At 37.5% G+C, this 21300-nt stretch overlaps 1 protein-coding gene across 1 annotated transcript; it reads right to left on the bottom strand.

The window, feature by feature from the left end:
• Nucleotides 1-13985: 13985 nt before the first annotated feature.
• Nucleotides 13986-17024, bottom strand: LOC143598705 (receptor-like protein 7). The gene has a single exon (XM_077076855.1). It carries the CDS (start codon nt 16958-16960, stop codon nt 14009-14011), a length of 2952 nt encoding a protein of 983 aa, XP_076932970.1. The 5' UTR covers nt 16961-17024; the 3' UTR covers nt 13986-14008.
• Between the last annotated feature and the right edge of the window lie 4276 nt (nt 17025-21300).

Below are 21300 nucleotides of genomic sequence, written 5' to 3'. Positions count from 1 at the left end.
AATCAGCGCGTGGGTCTTGGCTTCGGGTTTTAGTAGTAGAAGGCGGATGCTCTTTGCTGTGAAAATCGTAACAGAAGCTAGAACTCATAACCATAGTTATCGGATGACATGTTCTTCTTTTTAACATATCATCATCATCATCGTACTCAGTATATCCCACAAATAGCAAAACTATGATAGGTTTTGAGAAGGGTAAGATGTAGACAACCTTACCTCTACTCCATAGAAATAGAGAGGCTGCTTCCAACGAGACCCCCGGCTCAATAGTGGTTTTGCATTAAGCGTTAGACATAAGGCACATAACACTCAACCATCAGGACCCCAGCCGATTGGTGCATGTACCCTTGTTTTTCGGCTATCAATGCCACCACATGATGCCTAATTAACCTTCCGCTACTTTTAACGCTATTTTCACGAAATTAGTAAAATAACGTCCAAATTAGTGCAATTTCACTTTTGAGCAGCCAAGGGCCCACACATATATGCATTATATGCGCGCACCATAAACAGGGCGTCTTTATTTTTAACATATAATAGCATTAAAATAATTTAAATTCAATCACACGTCAATAACATAGACCTCAAAACATCAACTTAACCTTAGTCAACATTCATCCATGATATTAATATATATAGGGAAAATTCATAAAATAAGTATTTATGAAACCAAATTTCTAGTTTTAGGTATCATTTGCAACAAATTCCAGAAATAGGTATTATAAAATAGTCGTGACGAGTAGTTTGTAGAACCAATTAGAACTTGCCACGTGCCCTTAAACTAACAGTAACGAGCACGTTCACGAATATTACTCGTCACGACTAAATAAGTTTCATGTCTCGTAATCAACACCCACGAGTAATTAATAAGTCCTTTAGTCGCGACGAGTAAATTATAAGGTTAAACTAATCGCGAAGAGTAGATTATAAGGTTAAACTAGTCGTGACGAGTTAACTACTAATTGTTTTTCGGCTATCAATGCCACCACATGATGCCTAATTAACCTTCCGCTACTTTTAACGCTATTTTCACGAAATTAGTAAAATAACGTCCAAATTAGTGCAATTTCACTTTTGAGCAGCCAAGGGCCCACACATATATGCATTATATGCGCGCACCATAAACAGGGCGTCTTTATTTTTAACATATAATAGCATTAAAATAATTTAAATTCAATCACACGTCAATAACATAGACCTCAAAACATCAACTTAACCTTAGTCAACATTCATCCATGATATTAATATATATAGGGAAAATTCATAAAATAAGTATTTATGAAACCAAATTTCTAGTTTTAGGTATCATTTGCAACAAATTCCAGAAATAGGTATTATAAACTAGTCGTGACGAGTAGTTTGTAGAACCAATTAGAACTTGCCACGTGCCCTTAAACTAACAGTAACGAGCACGTTCACGAATATTACTCGTCACGACTAAATAAGTTTCATGTCTCGTAATCAACACCCACGAGTAATTAATAAGTCCTTTAGTCGCGACGAGTAAATTATAAGGTTAAACTAATCGCGAAGAGTAGATTTTAAGGTTAAACTAGTCGTGACGAGTTAACTACTAATTGTTTTTCGGCTATCAATGCCACCACATGATGCCTAATTAACCTTCCGCTACTTTTAACGCTATTTTCACGAAATTAGTAAAATAACGTCCAAATTAGTGCAATTTCACTTTTGAGCAGCCAAGGGCCCACACATATATGCATTATATGCGCGCACCATAAACAGGGCGTCTTTATTTTTAACATATAATAGCATTAAAATAATTTAAATTCAATCACACGTCAATAACATAGACCTCAAAACATCAACTTAACCTTAGTCAACATTCATCCATGATATTAATATATATAGGGAAAATTCATAAAATAAGTATTTATGAAACCAAATTTCTAGTTTTAGGTATCATTTGCAACAAATTCCAGAAATAGGTATTATAAACTAGTCGTGACGAGTAGTTTGTAGAACCAATTAGAACTTGCCACGTGCCCTTAAACTAACAGTAACGAGCACGTTCACGAATATTACTCGTCACGACTAAATAAGTTTCATGTCTCGTAATCAACACCCACGAGTAATTAATAAGTCCTTTAGTCGCGACGAGTAAATTATAAGGTTAAACTAATCGCGAAGAGTAGATTATAAGGTTAAACTAGTCGTGACGAGTTAACTACTAATAAACTACTCATGTAAGGAATGTAACCGGGTAAACTAGTTGTCGCGACTAAAGGACTTATGAATTACTTGTGGGCGTTGATTACGAGCCATGAAACTTATTTGGTCGTGACGAGTAAATGATTAAGAATGTGCTCGTTACGGTAAGTTTAAGGACAAGTGGCAAGTTCTAAGTGGTTTATACAAAATAATCGTCATGACTAGTTTATATTACCTATTTCTGGAATTTCTTGAAAATGATACCTAAAACTTGAAATTTGTTTTCATAAATGCTTATTTTGGGAATTTTCCCATATATACATCAATAAATATTGTGATATGATATGTTCACATTAACAAGAGCACAAGCATAGAAAATTTCTGATACGTTAGCCCAAATATTACTCCACCACTAAATCGAATGATAGTGTTAACGTGTTGTTTTGGTGTTTTCCTTTTTATATAGTTTGTTTATTATTGTAGGGGTGGGGTGTGTCAAACCCCGGTACGACCTTTTATTTATTACATTATGTATTATATTTATTACATTATGGTTACTAATTAAAAACCAATGGGCTAGGGGGTTTGTGGAGGTGACCCCTAACCGGGCATGGTCAAATATTGTTAGGGTATCCTTGGCCTCCAACATATTTTTGTGTCTGTAAAAAAAAAAGAAACTCTTAGCAGTCACCTCCACTCCCCCACTTTTCTATGGCAGATCTCGAGCAACTTCTGGAGAAGATGATCAAGGTGTCGGTACGTTCATCTTGAAGACCGGAGAACATCGACATGGATCCGACCCGGAGCCATTTCATGTTTCTTCAATTATATACTTAGATGTTCCAATTCAGGTACGGTTTCATTGGTATGGTTGTAGGTGGTTACAAATGACAAGCTAATACCATCTACATCTAAATGATTGAGTTTGTTGACTCCCAAAATTGAATCTAGGTCCATTGTGCCACTAAAATTATTGTAACCTATTTTAAGATATTTGATACTTTTGAAATCGAATAACGAACTTGAAAATTGTCCTTGCAATGATTATGATGAAGGCCTGAGAGTGTTGGTAGGGTGAGGTTCATAAATGAAGATGGGATGTGACCAGAAATAAAATTGTCCGCCATTGAGAAATAGCTAAGTTTGGTTAGGTTTGCAACATACGGGAGGATTTCACCTTGTATGTTCATATTTTCTAAATCCAAATCATTAAGCTTAGTAAGTTTGCTAATCTAATCGTATACACTTCCTTTCTCAAAACTATTATAACCAAGTTCCAAGACAATGAGTTTTGAAAGACTTGCCAATGAAGGGACTAATCCGGTGAACTCATTTTCACAAAGAGACAAGTATGTTAGTTGTGTCAAGTTAGGGAGTGAACCTGAAATACGCCCCAAGACATGACATTTTTCAAGGGACTAGAGCAGCAGATGGTTTAGGTTTCTTGTGGACTCTGGTATGATCCTAGTAAAGCCTGTTAAGTCCAAACAAAGTGTAACCTCCCGACTCAGGGCCTGGGTGCGACGCCCATTAGTAGGTATCTGGTTTTGAAAATATATCAGAGTTGCGGGTTATTAGCGGAAGTCTTTAAAATATATTATTCATTTATAAAATTTCGGGTTAGAATACCCATTTGGATATTGTAAAATATCAGCGGAAGTATTTTCAGATAAAATATTATTATATTGAAATCTTGGGAGTTGAATACCCGTTTGATAATTTAAATACATATCTTTTGAAAATATCATTTTTTATAATATTCTGAATAAAATATCTGAGCCATCAAATCACCTCTTATGACTTTGTCTCCAATCTTCTATCAGTCTTGCCTGTTAGTTCTATTCTTTACAGTTCCCTGAAATGTGGGGAAAATGCGTCAGCACACAGCCGGTGAATGACGCTGACTCAATAATACCAGTGTGTAAATAATAACAATACCTTGGTGACAAAATACTCATTAGGCACCTAACTCAATTGGGTTAAAATTACCCTAAGTACATGTACAATTAATCATATACACAATATCATTTCTCTTATCAGTCCCGTAGACTACCAGAGGCATGTTTGATGATATGCATGGCCTCGGGGAAATCCGAGTCACCATGTATGTATGGATCCAGACACATGTATACTCTTAATTTGAGTATGCCCGTTTCTCATTATTGTAACACAAAGTTTTAAGGATTCGTAAATCCTATGTAAACAGTTTAGACTCTAAAAGAGTTGTAAAAGGTTGGGGCGTATTCACCTTTTGCTTGTTTTATTTCACAGGTCGAACCCAAAGACTACAAAGTTGCAATGAAAGAAAATTCTTGGGTTGAAGCAATGCAAGAGGAGCTGTTACAGTTCAAGAAGCTTAATGTTTGGAGGCTGGTCAAGAAACCCAAAAATAAGAGACCGATTGGAAAAAAAGTGGGTGTTCCGAAATAAAAATGACGACAAGGGGGTACTCATCAGAAATAAAGTCCACTTTGTTGTACAAGGTTTTTGGCAACGCGGGGGACTTGATTACGATGAGGTTTATGCACCCGTGGCCATATTAGAAGCAATTCGCATCTTTTTTGCCTACGCGTCGTATATGAACTTCAAAGTATATCAAATGGACATGAAGACAGCCTTTTTGTACGGAAAGGTTAAAAAAGAAATTTACGTTAGCCAACCTCCAGGTTTTGAAGATCCAGATCATCCTGATCATGTCTATCGTCTTGACAAAGCACTTTATGGTCTGCACCAAGCACCTCGTGCATGGTATACCACTTTGGCTAACCATCTAGTGAAGAATGGGTACACGAGAGGTATTATCGATCAAACTCTCTTTGTCAAAAAGGTTTGAGGTGATATGATTCTGGTGCAAGTATATGTTGACGACATCATTTTTGGGTCTACGAATGAGAATCTATGCAAGGAGTTTTCAGAGGTTATGCAGAAGCGATTTGAGATGAGTTCTTTGGGAGAAATGACTCTCTTCCTGGGTTTACAAATTGAACAAAAGACGGACGGGACTTTGATTCATCAGGAGAAGTACGTTCACGACATTGTTCAGAAATTTGGATTCAAGGACTCAACTGCATTCATGACACCAATCGCTACAAGACCTGTCCTCACTCCTAATCCATCAGGAAAGCCAGTCGATCAACACCTGTACAGGTCCTTGGCTCACTGATGTATCTCACTGCAAGCAGACCGAACATTATGTTCATGTTTATCAGTGCGCCAGATACCAATATGATCCAAGGGAATCCCACATGACCACTGTCAAACGTATATTCAGATACCTCAAGGGAAGACCTCATTTAGGACGCTGGTAACCAAAGGAGTCTCCTCTGGAACTTTATGCGTACACTGACAGTGATTACAGGGGATGCAATTTAGACCGCAGGTCCACATTTGGAGATGTCAGTTCCTGGGAGATAGGCTAATTTCATGGCAGTGCAAAAAGCAAGTCACTGTGCCCACCTCCACTGCGGAAGCTGAGTACATTGCCACATCCAGTTTTCGTTCCCAAGTCATTTGGATCCAGCATCAGCTGCTAGATTACGATTTGAATTTCTATGATACAACGATCAAATGTGATAATGAGGCTGTCGTTGCGATTGTTAAAAACCCGGTCCAGCACTCAAAGACAAAACACATCAACATCCGAATACACTTTATTCGTGATTGTTTTGATCGTAAGCTTGTCAAGACAAAAAGGTTCCATACTGATTTTAATTTTGCAGATCTCATTACAAAAGCGTTCAGTCGTGCCCGTTTTGTTTTTCTCGTTGAATCTTTGAGCATGATTTCTTTCGAGTAAATTTTATCTTTTATTTTAAAATTGTAAATATTTTTAAAATATGTCACAATTTTAGAGGGAGAAAATGAGTTAACTTTAACTCACCAAAAATATTTTAAATTTATTTCAAGAAAAATTTCAGAAAATTGAGTCACTTGAATTAATAAAAAGATTTTATTTTTATATATAATATTCATTTCATCTTTACTCCTATTTAATAAAATTCAAAAAGGAATTGTCCCGCTTAGAGGGAGCTCATGTTTAGAGGGAGTCGGATATTTAAAATTTTCAATTAAGAATTTATCCGACCTTGTGGAAAATGATAGTACATTGATATGCAATGATCCTATCGCATGAAAAGAGTAGATCAAAAGTCTACAAAATCACTCACAGATGTGTAGATAGGCTTGACAAACAAGTAAGTGTCGAGTGATATAAACCTAAATTCTTGCCGATACTAGTGGATATACGATTATGAAGCGGTTGCACGATTCTGTGAAGTCATATTCATGAAGGCAAAAATGTAATTATACATGCCATACCCAAACCTCTCTTTATCTGATCACAGTTTTCTTATGAAATTCGTGTCAATTTTCAATTTTCATTGAGTCAAGAAAAGAAAAGAAAAGAAAAGAAAAACAAAAGGAAAAGAAAAGAAAAGAAAACAGAAAAGAAAAAGAAAAATCAAGAAAAAGAGTCTAAAAGAATCACTCATAGGAATTTTAACTTCTGCTTTATTTCTTCATTTATTTTGATTCAAGCCTTGGACTTTATCTGTTTGTAGTCATACAAGACCTGATTGTTAAGGCCCTGAATCTTCTGCTTTATTTTAATCTTTCTAGATCGAGACAAGTGTGCAAAAATAAAGTATAAAGTGTCAAATATGTTAATAAGAGCACTGTGATCAAATAAGAAAGGTTTAAGTCAAGTTGAGGTGATATGTTAACACAAAGTAGGCTCGAGATATGATGGAATCAGTAACATGTCTGATTAAGTGGGGACCACATAAGCACCGTGCATAATTTTACTTTAAATGTATCACTCTGGCATCAAAACACTTGTCAAGTTAAACAAATGGACATTATCTACAGTCGGTGATGAGTTTGTGACATAATAATATCAAAATGGAAACGCGATCTAGGGCTTTGCAAATCAATATGATTCCACATTGTGATCATTCTTAACAAAATTATGTAAATTAATTTAAGTTTAATTTTTAATTTTCTTATTTTTTTCCCTCTAGAAAGTTATTTCTAACTTTAAATCTTAAAAGGTCTATTATTTTAATTTTATTTTTAAGTTTATTTTTGCTTTTAATTTTATTTTGTTTTGTAAAATATTATGTACATTAATATTTTAATTTTATTTTCATTTTAGTTTTAATTTTTATTTTTATTTTTATTTCTATGTTAATTTTATTTTGTCAAGGAGATTGTCTGTGCAAATGTTAACAGTTATGGACCGACAAAAGAAAATTTAAAAAAATAATTAAGTGCCTGGATTCGGTGAGTAAATGTTTTACGGGTTTGAAATTGTAAATGTTTTTAAAGGTTGAGGACCGAGAGAGTATTTTCGGTGAATACTCATGATGTTTTGACCCTCTCGTGAGATAGGCTGACCCTATATAAAGGAGATTCGCAAAATATCATTCACTATTCACTTAAACTTTTCATCTTCTACTCTCTCACTTTCTCTCTCTACTTTTCTCTCAAACCCTAATCTTTTCATCAACAATTTGTCAATATCTAACCTTGTTATCATACTTTGATCATCACAATGGATCCCACTCCTCCGGTATAACATCACAAACATGTTCATCTTCATCTAATTGGTTTCTAGGTTCTATCAGGTCTAGACGGTGGTCCGCATGGAACGTCGGCTAGATCTAGTGATGAATCTTCATACTTGTTATATTCATATCATAAATCTGTTATCAAGCTTCTAGATCATGAAATTCATCTTTAGATTTTGGTTTTAGGTTTAATTTGTACAGTTTGTAGATATAGGATTTGTTCGGACTTATTGGGTCCGATTGAGAAAGTATATGAAAGTGGTTTTGCTTCAAACTCTCTAGAAACACAATTCGGGTCTAGGCGACCACTTGGAAAGCAAAAAGGATCAAAAAGGGCTAAGTGAAAATTTTCTCATACGAGGTTTCTTCGCATGAGGGTTTTTCGCTTCGCATGAGCCATGCGAAGCAATTAAGAAATCTATTTCGCTTCGCACCACTCATGCGAAGCGAAAGGAAATCCATTTCGCTTCGCAAACCCATGCGAAGCGAATGATCTCTATGTTTCTCTTCGCAAGGCCATGCGAAGTGAGTGGAATGTCTTCTTCATTTTGCATAAGCCATGCAAAGCGAATTAAGAGCTCATGCGAAATTCTCATGCGAAATTTTGACACTTACGAAATTTTTCAGAATACTGGATTGATATGCTACTAGACTGTTTTAAGACATATGGACTGTTTGACCCCTGGATTATAATGGACATACAAACTTAATATATTATGGACTTATTAACTTGTAAATAGACTTAAATTAACTTTTTGACTTATTAAAACAAATTTGTAAAATAACTAATTATAAATGAATATATATCTAAGTAAAACTCTTGTACATACTTAAGTCTTTGTATATAGCTCATCTTGTGTTTGTTTAAGTTAAAGTTTGATGATTCTCATGATCTTAATGTATGTTTTCAGGCTTATAAATTTTTTTCCTCTCGCGGAGCCGAAAGACAAAAAGGACAAGGTGTTTACATCCATGATTAAGGGGCTAAAGCAGTCACCCCTCGAGTATGCCATTTCTGCTAACCCAGCCATCTACTCTAAGTGGGTTACAGAATTCTGGGCATTTGCAACACCTGCAGAGGACTCTCTTTCAATTAACACTAAGGTGGCGAGAAAGACATTGAAGATTAAGGAGGAAGACATCAGGCGAGCATTAAAGATTGTGGATGAGCCAGATTATGTTTATGAGAAAGGTGACTGGGCCAAGCTAAGTGGGTTCGTGACGGATATGGATATGACACGGAATGGAAGAGCTTGGAGAAGAAACACTTACCACCATACTAGAGGTTTCTATTCCATGTGGTAACTCACTATTTGTCAGACTTACGTGGTGGTTTCGACAGCTTGTGTGCAGATTGGGTACAGATCATGTATGCACTGACATCGGGAAAAGTTCAATTATTCCCGGATGCTGTTCTTGTGCATGTTGGTGAATGTAACCACTGAATCAACTTGGCTCATGTATCCTAGGTTCGTGCAGTTTTTACTAGATGATATGATTCCAAAGGTACCCAACCCAGCTTAGAAGAAAGCTAAGGATAAGAAGTCTTTGGCTGAACCATACCATGCCAATGCCATCAGAAAGTCAATTTTCAGGCTTTTGTTGAGTACTAAGGGCAAGGGTTACCAGTATCAAGGACAAAGGCCTGGACCAAAGTTCGGATTGTTTGAGGAGACAGAGCCTGCTAGGGATGAGGCTGAGGTAGAAAGTGGGGAGCTTGTTCCGTCTGAGCTAGAGATTGAAGCTGAACAGGATGATTCATCTGATGGGGCACCTGAAGACCGAACCAAGGCTAAACACGATTTGAAACGGAAGGCTGCCGACAAGCCTTCTGTTGGTGGTTCTTCCGATCAAGCTAAGGAAGGTCAAGAAGAGGAGGAAGAAGAACAACAGCCCTTGAAGCATCTGAAGAAGGTTGGAGACTCCCAGAAGTCCTCCAAACTCGTCGTCAAGCTTTCCACCAAGCCCAAACCATCCTCCACACCTGACCCACAAATAGCCTCAAAGACCTCAATGTTGCCAAAATCAAGATCCCTGTATACAAGAAACCAAAACCCATAGTTAAAACCAAAGCCAAACCAACAAAAACCCTATTACACGACTCACCAGACGAATCACTCACCTCAAGACCAACCAATATCCACATTTCTAGAAAACCTACCACCGTCCCCACCTCAATCATAACCACAAACCACAACACCACCTTAACAACCAACCCAAACCGAACCCTTAACCACATCACCATTCACCTCACCCGTTTTCAGCTCACCAATCCAATCCACAAGCTTATGGAGCCAAACCTTTATTTCCTCTCCGCCAACACAACTAGTATCATCATCCTTAGAACCCAAAGCCTATACACCTCTATTCTCAACACCACCCACCTCTACAACCTCACCACTACCTACCCAATCCATCACACTACCATTCCAAATAACATCACCACCAATCCTCTCCGACACACCGCCAACTACTATCCTATCACCAAAGCTAATCACCAAAGGAAAGTCTTCGACGCCTATAGTGTACGCTGATCCTATCCTTGATAGGATCATAGCCTTGGAGGAATCAAACGCGAAGAGGCTGAGCGTGAGTCAGTGCTTTTGGGATACATCAAAGACCAAAAGAAGAAGGAGTTGGAGGATGCGAAGGAGAAGGCGAAGTTGATAATGAGGGTTAAGATTTTGGAAAAGCAAAGAGAACGGCATTATGTGTTGATAGATAAACAACGATTTTGGATAAATCAACTTCAAGGTTGAGTTGAGAATCAGCAATGAAGCTTTGGGGAATGCGAACATGAGGCAGACCACTCTAAACTGGGAGATAGAGTGGAAACACTTGAGAAGAATCTGCCGGGTGCCACTGTTCTTGAGGCCAATTTGTTCAAGAAAGTTGATGACGCAACAAGAAAGTGGGACATTGAGAAGGAGGCCACCAATTCAAGGGTGTCAATGCTCGAGGGCCATTTAGCCTCGTCTACCTCTCTCGGTACACTCATTTTAGAAAACACTCAAATCCGAACCGAAATTGAGGCCATCAAAGCAAAGAGTGCAGCCCAGGAGCGCCTCAATGAGTAGCAGATGAAGACAAATCAAGAGATGAATGAAAAGTATCAGTCGGCCTCAGAGCTAGTCGGCATGCAAGAAGATGATTTTGAACTGCATGAGGCACGTCTGAACACGGTGTTTGGGAGTTGGAGAAGGTCTGGTGAGACTTCTCAGATGGGAGGACCACAACCTACCGCTGGTCCAAGTGTGGTCATGCGAGTCAAACAGGTTGTTGGGAGAAGGAGATGCCACTATGGGACTTATTGTACCACAGGGTGGTCATGCCGGAAGTGGTGTAGGAACCAGCTTGGGACTCGAAAAAACTAAGCAACCTCAAGTCCAAGCTGGTGGTGATGATGGTGGAGAAGATGGTGACGATGAAGAAGAAAGTGATGAAGATGATGATGAGGAAGATAATGACGTGGATGACAATGTCCACGACAGCTTTGATGAGGATGATGACGATGGTGACGGTGACGGAGGTGATGGTGGAGATAGTGGGGCATGTGCGGCAGGTGGAAGTGGCGGTAGAGGTGGAGATAACACTCAATCACCTCCACAGGATCAAGAACCATGCGATGATCCCACCACAACCACAAGCAAAGTCAGGCAGGACGACTCCAGAATCGAAGACATATATAACGAGTTGTTTCCTGCAGGTAATATTGCAAGTATGATGGATGAATTTATTTAAGCTGGAAAAGCATTGGAGCCAGTCATAACGCAGAATGCGGAGGAGGCAGTAGACGACGATGACATCAACTACTCGTTGAATCCTGACACGCCACCGGCTCAAGCTCAAGCTACTTCAAAAGCTCCAGCAAGTGATCCCATTGTTGATCCAGCCGCCGAATTGTCACAAGCAACACAGAAGAAGAAAAGGAGGACACATATAGTGACAAGTCGTTCCAGTACCCGCTCCCTCAACTACCCCTTTCACGATGATACGCCGATCGTGTATGCAAAATACAACAGGGAGAATAGTTGTTAGGAAATTAGAAGATTCAGCAGAGATCTCATCTATCTCACTCATCATGAATTAAGTTCTCTTCCAAAACTTGATCTTCACTATCTCCGGAAAGCTTTGGGACCGGGAGAGTACGATGAGAATCTGGAGGGTTGGGTCACCCGTCATTTGAACCATCAGTCGAAGGTGGGTTTTAAATATTTTGAAGTGAATAAGGGTCGAAAGTACAAGAACCTGAAAGAGATCGACCTAGCCAACGGACAGTCGCGAATTATGTGGAGATATAGGGCACCAAAGGACAGTCACATTATCTATCATGGTGAACCCTATGTTCCAAACACTCTCTGAGACTTTATTGGCTGGGAATTTGACAACACTACTGGTGAAGCCGTCATACACTGCAGGAATATGCACGAAATTCGTGTATTTGATGAGCACGAGCTGATGGGTCTGCACACGGAAGACATTCTGAAGCTCTACAACTCACCCTTGCGCACTGTCGAGGATATTGGTCGTCAGAATACAGACCGGGTAGTTGAAGCGTTCAACAAGTTCGTCAAAAGACTTGTTGAACTTCTACTATCTGAGGACGAATGCTTGGAGTATAATACCGACGGTTTCCAATACTAAAGACTAGAGGAAGATTGTTAGGTCCCGTTTTGTATGTTTAAGCCTTTTATATTGGAATACATTTTGTAGTGTTTGTTTGGGTTTGTAATAGTTGTTTTTTGTATTTTATCGGGCCCAAGGCCATTGTAAAGAAGCCCATTAGGCATATGGAAATAAAGAAAACCTCTTATACATGCTTCCTATTAATAGGGAAGCATGCTATGAGAAAACAACCTTTTGCAAAATCTTTATCTCTCGTTCTTATCTTTCCCTCTCACTCACTCTCACTCTCTTATCCGAAAATAAACTTCAAGATCTGAGACCAAAAGGTGATCCGGTGTGATTTCCGCTAGAACCGAGTTTGGTTGATCCAAGAATATTGTTAGATCCACCCGCGTTGGGACCTACAAATATATATTAAATATACGATAATAGTCTTAAATATATATAAAAAAATCTTTAAAATCTCTCTGGTTGCTTCCTGATCCTCTCAAGCCACTAAATTGTTTTATTTGTAAATGGAGACTTCTCATGCATTTGACCCGAATTCACGGGTATGGGTCTCACCAAACCCAGATAGCCCTCAAACGGATTATAACATCTCATTAAATTAAAATTTAATCTCACCAAATATTTAATATGAAAATTCTATAAAATAGGGATATAATAAAAATTAATATTCGAATTTTTTAAAAAAAGATGTTATTTATAATTATGAAACAATATGTTATAGTTAAAAAAAACGGGTCACGGGTTTCACCAAACTCAGATAGCTTTTAAATCAGGTTATAATATCTCATTTATTTATGAACCTCTTTCATCATCAAACCTTAAGTATATTATTAACTTACTTACAATAAATAAAATTATAATCCAAAAAAATATATAAATATTATAAACGAATAATGTAAAACAAACCCCGTAATACGGGGAATAAAAGCTAGTGGTCATATAAAAAATATATTTATTCTTACAAATAACAACTTTATAACACAATATAGAAGAAATTGCTGCAAACCCCGCCAACTCATCCATGGAAAACCGATGAGCAAACGCTGATCTGATACGTCATTGATCAGTGATCGAATCATGATATATTAATTAAGTATTTAAGTTAATCTATTATTTAACTTATCTATTAATTAAATTCTTTATCTATTAATTAAATTCTTTATTTTTGTTTTTTTTTCCTATAAATTGTAATCTTTTTTGTTTTTTTTTTTTTGAGAAAAGCATTGTTTTTGTCACCGTTTCTAGCATGCCAAGAAACCAGAGCATTCTTGGTATTCCCTTATGTAACATATATGGCTTGAAATCGTTTTATTTCATAAAGCAATTAATTAATTAACTTGTTAATTACATTATTAAAAACCGTCTCCAAACAATCAATGCTTCCACATGTTGCATACCATACATGTAAAATTTCCTACAAAATCCGCGTTTTATGACATAGCCAAACACATGCAAAAATGAAACAGGCATCAAATATCTAGTAAGAAAAATGAACTACAATTTTTTATTGTGACACAAAGTACAGTTACAGATTACATGATTTAAAACATATAACTAATAACTGCATGATTTGAAACATATATTATGGTTATAAAGAAGCATGCAATTATTCATCTTGAAAATTAAAATCAGAAAGGACATCAGTTTCTTGTGTTCCTTAATGGCCTTACCCATCTCACCTTCCTCAACCCGAATCGTTCAAGGAGCCCATCACCGTACCTTGCATATACAAAGTTCCCAATAACAGTTCCAATTATCAAACCACTACTGACTCCAAAGATTATCACCAGCCAATCAATTATGTTACTTGGTAGGAGAGTCTCGTTATCATTGCTAGTTCTTGTTTGAAATACTGTTGGTGCCTTTAAATTCTCACACTCCTTGGATAATGGTTTTCCACACAATCCCGGATTGCCCATATAGGAACTATTCTCAAATGTATTGAACTGTTTTCCTTGCGGTATGGGCCCATCAAGGTGGTTGAATGACACATTCAGAAAAGCAAGGAAGCCAAGGTGCAACAGTTGTTGAGGGATTTTCCCTGATAGCTTGTTTTGGGAAAGATCCAAAGATTCAAGATTCGTTAGGTTTCCCAAAGATGGCAAAATATGACCACTAAAATGGTTGTTGGATAGATTGAGAGACTCAAGCCCATAAAGATCTTGAAGTGATTGTGGAATCTGCCCTTCAAAGTGGTTACATGAGAGAACGATGGCTGTGAATATGTTTAGAATTCTCTGGTACTCTCTCTTGACACCTTTGTTTGTTAACGTCATTGAGTATCGAACCTCTGAACGCACAAATCTATTGGAAAGAAATTGGGATCCCATAGCAGATGATCCACCAAGATCAACATATTTCATTGCATTCCATGTTTGAAATGACTTATCAGGCAATCGACCACTAAAACTGTTGTTGGAGATGTCTATGATCCGTAACTTGTGAAATTGTGAGCTAATACTTGAGAGGCCTTGAACTGTACCATTAAATTTATTGGATCTCAAAATGAGCACTTGCAGATTGGGCAAAGCACCCAACCAAAATGGAAAAACATCTTCAAAATTGTTATCCGCAAGAGAAAGAAACTCTAAATTGGCACAATTAGCCAAAGATTTTGACACATGACCAATAAATTGATTTTCGCTCAAATCAATCTCCCTCAAAAGGCTTCCATGCATACATGTATTCATCATTGGTCCATGAAAGTGATTTTGATTGAGACGTAAATCCCACAATGAATTGTGCAAGTTACCAAAACATGAAGGAAGAGTTCCAGTCATCTTGTTAGAAGACAAATCTAAGATTCGAAGGGATTTTAATTCACATATCCATGCAGGTATTTCTCCAGTCATATTATTTTTTGAGACATCATAAATAACTATGGTATGTGGAGGAATTGGAAGCGACCCTTGGAACTGATTATTTGAGACTTCGAATTCTTCCAAACGAAACCATGGGAGTAAATGGGAATCCTGATGAAATCCAGTGATTAAGTTGCCTGAAAGGCCAATCATATTTAATGTTTCTTGGCTACTATTCAAAAACCAACTTGGTATGAGGCCTTCAATTTCATTGTTGTAAAGGCATATGCTTTTCATATTCCTTTGGAAGCGCAAAAAAGCTGGGAATTCACGTAAGTTGCAAGCCGACAGGTCTAGATATTCAAATTCTGGTAGTGTGACATTGATGTAGTTGGTGGAGGTTAAAAAGGACAACCGATTCCTATCTAAAGCCAAAACTTTGAGTTTGTTGAGTCCTAAAAACGAGTCTGGGCTCAATGTACCAGTTAAATTGTTGCCACCTATGATAACATATTCTAGACTTTTAAAACTTACAAACGAGCTTAAAATTGGTCCTTGCAATTGATTACCTTCAAGGTCTAAGTATGCGACTTCGGTTAGGTTCATAAATGAAGATGGGATACAACCAAAAATAAAATTTTCCCCCAATGAGACAAAACTAAGTTTGGTTAGGTTTGTAAGATACGGTAGGAACTCATCATGTATGTTCATACGAGCTAGAAGCAGTGCGTTAAGCTTAACAAGTTTGCTAATCCAATCGTACCCGTTTCTCTTCTCGAAATTATTAAAACTAAGTCCCAGAGTCGTGAGTTTTGTAAGACTAGCCAATGAAGGGACTGTTCCTGTGAACTCATTTTCAGAAATATACAAGTAAGTTAGCTGCGTCAAGTTAGGGAGTGAACCTGGAATATGCCCTGAGAAATGACACCTTTGAAGGCACAAGAAATTCAGGTGGTTAAGGTTGCTTATGGATTCTGGAATAATCCCAGCAAAACCTGTCCAAAAGAGATCTAGATGCTCAAGTGAGGTGGCGTTATGAAATAGAGGCAAGAAACCAGTGAGATTAGCATTCTTTTGCATGCTAAGAAATTTAAAATTTGGTAAATGAAATATTTCAGTGGGAAATTCATCTTTAAGCTGACAATCATCAAGTTCCATAGACCTCAAAGAAGAAAAGTTTGCCAAGAAACGAGGTACGGAGGAACTAAGATCAACCCCTGAGAGAAGAAGGTTTTCAAGTCTAGTCATGTTTTGCAACAAATACTCGAGACCAGTGCTTTGAAGCTTTAGGGGATTCCTTGATAGATCTAACCAAGAAAGTCGTATCAAGTGTGAAATTTCATTTGGGATTTGGCCACTAAATCCAGAATAAGAGAGATCAAGGCTTCTTAATTGATTCAGGCGAGAAATCTCTGAGGGAATTTGCGATTCAGCAAAGTTGTTCATTGAGAGATTGAGCATTCGAAGGTGAACAAGCTTGAATAAGGTACTACTAGAGTTGATAGTTCCACTGAGAGAGCTTCCACTCAAGTCAAGCTCGATCACATGGCCCTTATTGCTACACACCACACCATCCCACAAACAACATTCAGAATCTGATGTATTACTTTTGGTGTTCCTCCAAGAATCTAACTTTTGAAATCCTGGAGCATCATAATTTTGATGAAGAATGGTTTGCTTGAATTCACGCAATGCTAAACACTCTTCATCGTGGCTTAACAACGATGCAGTGCATGTGAGAAAGAGTAATAAATATACAAAGGAGAAGGTTTGCAATAGGATGGAAGCCATGAAGAGAAGTAGTTTGATATAAACATCTCACTACTAGAAAGGCTTTATATAAACACATAACAAGGTACTGCTCGAGTTGATAAGGACATGAGGAGACTTCAAAAGTCAAGATTCAAGAGTCAGGAGTCCTGACCCTCGTTATTACTCCAGTGGAGCCGAGAGCAATTATAAGAAAAAGGAAAATGTAATGAATCAAAATCAGAGTCTAAAACTACTACTTTTAGAAATTGAAATTTATGATGAAAAATGCCTATTTACACGCTCGTTTAATTTTAATACACCGCGCATAATACTCGGTTATTAGAAGAGTTAAAATATCTGACCCAAAACCTACGTTATATAGGTGGCTCAACCATTTTTGACGGTTTAAAAAGCTGATGTTCCGATGGTTATTTGTTGGCCAAAAGTAACTAAAAGAATTTAAAGAGGAATCAAGATAAACGTTTCTGCATATTATTTTTTTTTTTTTTTACTTTCTGCATATTTTTTTCTTAAACATCAAATCAAAAGACTTATGGACATTATAATTAATGTTCATTAAATAACTACCCGTAAACTAACGACGACTATTTCTCTCTAAATTAGGCCTATCTTCATCATAATGTAGGCTCTACAAGTGATAGCCAAGTCACACTTTAAACAATCTTTCGTGTTCGATCAAAGCACTTGCTGTTGGGAAAAACGACCACCTAGCCACGAACGGTAAACAAAAGTGCGGAATTAATCTTTGTTTGGGTAAACTCCCTAATGAACCAATGAGGATGCAAACAAATAGGGTAATTTAAATGTAACAAGTGACACGAAAATTTTAGCTTGGAAAACCTCTCAAGGCGAGAGTAAAAACCACGGGACTACTAGAGCCATTTCAAATCCACTATCACCAATAATAGCAGTACAAAATCTTCTCTAGGTAAAACTAGAGGCATACACAAATCATCATATACTTGGTACAAACGATCTTCAAGTATATGGAACCAAATACAAAAGAGTAAACGAGTAAGAGGAATCACCAACGAGAAACTACCGGTCTTTGGAACGTCTCTTATCTTCGATAACACCAAAAGGATACCCAAAATATTCTCTTCGTATATGTTGTGTCAACAGAAGAAGAAAACAAAAAAAAATACCTTCAATTCCTTTCGTATGTGTCTTATGTCGGCCAAAAAATTCCACAAAACAAGAACCCTTTTTTACTTTTCTTGTTATAAAAGTCTTTGAGCCCACCAAGACACCCTATGGTCACGACCCAATTCAAAAAACCAACTTTGGTTTTTGCCATGCTATTGAACGGATGAGTGCGACATAAAAAAAATATAATTTGTTTTCTTTTATTATTAAATAATAATAATACCCATGATAAATATTTGTTGGGTTTTCTCATGGACAAAAAATAACCCAACAAATCTCCCCCTTTTTGTCTATGACAAAGAACTCACCACCCCAGCGAGCGAACAGCATATCTTCAGTTTCTCCCTTACCACAGCTTTGGTTAAATACCGGAACAATTATCATCGGTGTGAACTTTATCAAGTTCAAACAACTTATCTTAATAGCATCTCTAATCCAATGATACGTCACGTCAGTATGTTTTGTTCTTCTATGATACATAGAATTCTTAGCAAGGTGAATAGCACTTTGATTATCACAAAGAACCACGTAGCGTTGTTGCATAAAGCCAAGCTCTTGCATAAATCTTTTCAACCACAATAATTCTTTGCATGCTTCTGTTGCTGCCATATACTCTGCCTCGGTAGTAGACAAAGCAGCACACTTTTGCAATCTCGACTGCCATGACACGGCTCCCCCTGCAAATAACATTTAATATCCAGACGTGGATTTCATGTTGTCCTTATTTCCTGCCATATCAGAATCCTTGTAACCAACAAGCATCGGCTCCCCATTTCCAAATGTTATACCCAATTTGGAAGTACCACGTAGATATCTAAGGATCCACTTAACTGCTTCCCAATGCTTTTTACCCGGATTTGACAAGAACCGACTAACAACACCAACTGCATAGGCAATATCGGGTCGTGTGCATACCATTGCATACATCAAGCTTCCAACCGCTGATGCATATGGAACACCATCCATCTCTTCAATCTCTTTCTCAGAACTAGGACAATCTTTTTCAGTTAACTTAAATTTGGGAGTAAGAGGTGTACTAACCACATTAACTTTAGAAATCTTGAATTTGCTAAGCACATTTTCAACATATTGCTCTTGTGACATGTGCAAGTTCTTTGAATCTCTATCTCTAGTAAACCGAATGCCAATAATATTCTTAGTTGTCCCCAAGTCTTTTATAGAAAACGACTTGCTTAACTCTTTCTTCAGCTGAACAATTCTTTCTACATTCTTGCCAACAATCAACATATCATCAACATAAAGCAATAAAATTATGAAATCCTCGTCACCAAACCTCTTGAAGAAAACACAGTGATCAGACGTAGTTTTTCGGTAGCCTTGCTTCCTCATAACTGACTCAAATTTCTTGTGCCACTGTCTCGGTGCTTGCTTCAACCCATAAAGACTTTTTTTAAGTTTACAAACATAATCTTCTTTACCTTTAACTTGAAAACCTTCAGGTTGCTCCATATAGATTTCTTTATCCAAGTCACCATGAAGGAATGTTGTCTTGACATCTATTTGCTCAATCTCAAGATCAAGACTAGCAGCTAAACCAAGAATCACTCTAATGGAACTCATCTTCACGACTGGAGAAAAAATCACATCAAAATCAATACCATTTCTTTGACTGAACCCTTTGACCACCAATCTTGCCTTGTACCTAGTCCGTGAGGTATGTTCTTCAGTCTTTAGTTTGTAGACCCACTTGTTCTTTAAAGTTCTTTTTCCCTTAGGCAACTTCACCAACTCAAAGGTATTTTTCTCATACAAGGAATCCATCTCATCTTGCATGGCTTCAACCACTCTCTTTTATGCTTATCTTCCATGGCCTCTTTGTAATACTCAGGCTCTCCCCCATCAGTGAGTAAAGTGTACTCACCAGTCAAATAACGAGTAGAAGGTTGACGGTCTCTCGAAGACCACCTAAGTGGGACAAATGCAGGCATATCTACTGGTAACTCTGGATGAATATCCTCATCCAACTCTCCCTGCTCTTGATTATCAACATTATCGATACCATGTTGTTCGTCATTTTGAATATCATCTTCGTTGTGTGACTCAGTATGCTGAGTAGGAACAGGATCCAAATCAATAAGATCGTTAGTGTACTGAGAAACTACCTGTGTCTTCCAATATCTTTCAAACTCTGATATTCCACAAACACAACATCACGACTTCTTACAATCTTCTTTGAAACCGGATCATATAGCCTGTATCCAAACTCATCTTGCCCGTAACCAAGGAATATACACTATCTGGACTTCATATCAAGCTTTGATCTTTCATCTTTAGGAATATGCACAAATGCTTTGCATCCAAAGACCAGCAAATGACGATATGAAACATCTTTTCCACTCCAAACCCTGTCTGGAACATCATTATGCAAAGGAATACAAGGAGTAAGATTAATAACATGTACCGTTGTATTTAAAGCTTCACCCCAAAAGGAATTAGGCAACCCTACATGTGAGAGCAAACACTTAAACCTTTGAACCAACGTTCTGTTCATCCGTTCTTCTAAACCATTCAACTGTGGTGTCTTTGGAGGTTGCCTTTGATGTCGAATACCTTTCTCTCTACAATAAGCATTAAAAGGACCAATGTACTCACCTCCATTGTTTGTTCGAATACACTTGAGCTTCTTCCCAATTTGTCTTTCTACCAAGGCATGAAATTGCTTAAACACATCAACACTTGATCTTTAGACTTTAAAGTATAAATCCATACCTTCCTCGAATGATCATCAATAAATGTGACAAAATATAAGCAGCCCCCAAGTGTTCTAGTCTTCATAGGACCACATACATCTGACTGAACCAAGTCAGGTATACTTTCTTTTCTATGAGGCGAATGACTATGAAAAGAAACTCTCTTTTTCCTACCATTCATACAATGAGAACACTTCTTTAAATGAACATCTTTCACATCGGACAAGGCATCTTTCTTAAATAAAATAGACATCCATTTTTCACTCATATGAGCAAGTCTCTTATGCCACATATCGGTTACATCAGAACTCGTCAATGAATGAACCGAGTCTCTAGAAATCTTTGGATGTGCCACGTATAACTTTGAAGTTCTTTCACCTCTTGCCACGATCAACAAACCACGAGTGAGTTTCCTAATTCCACCACCAAAAGTACTGTGGAAACCATCATTATCTAATGTGCCTGCGGAGATCAAATTAAGTCTAATATCCGGAACATGTT

Source organism: Bidens hawaiensis, unplaced genomic scaffold, assembly GCF_021521415.1.
Source record: "Bidens hawaiensis isolate Kalapana, Puna unplaced genomic scaffold, B.hawaiensis_p1.1 tig00050741_1, whole genome shotgun sequence".
Taxonomy (NCBI): Eukaryota; Viridiplantae; Streptophyta; class Magnoliopsida; order Asterales; family Asteraceae; genus Bidens; species Bidens hawaiensis.
Note: the sequence above shows the minus strand (reverse complement) of the source record. Positions and strands in the feature narration are given on the sequence as shown.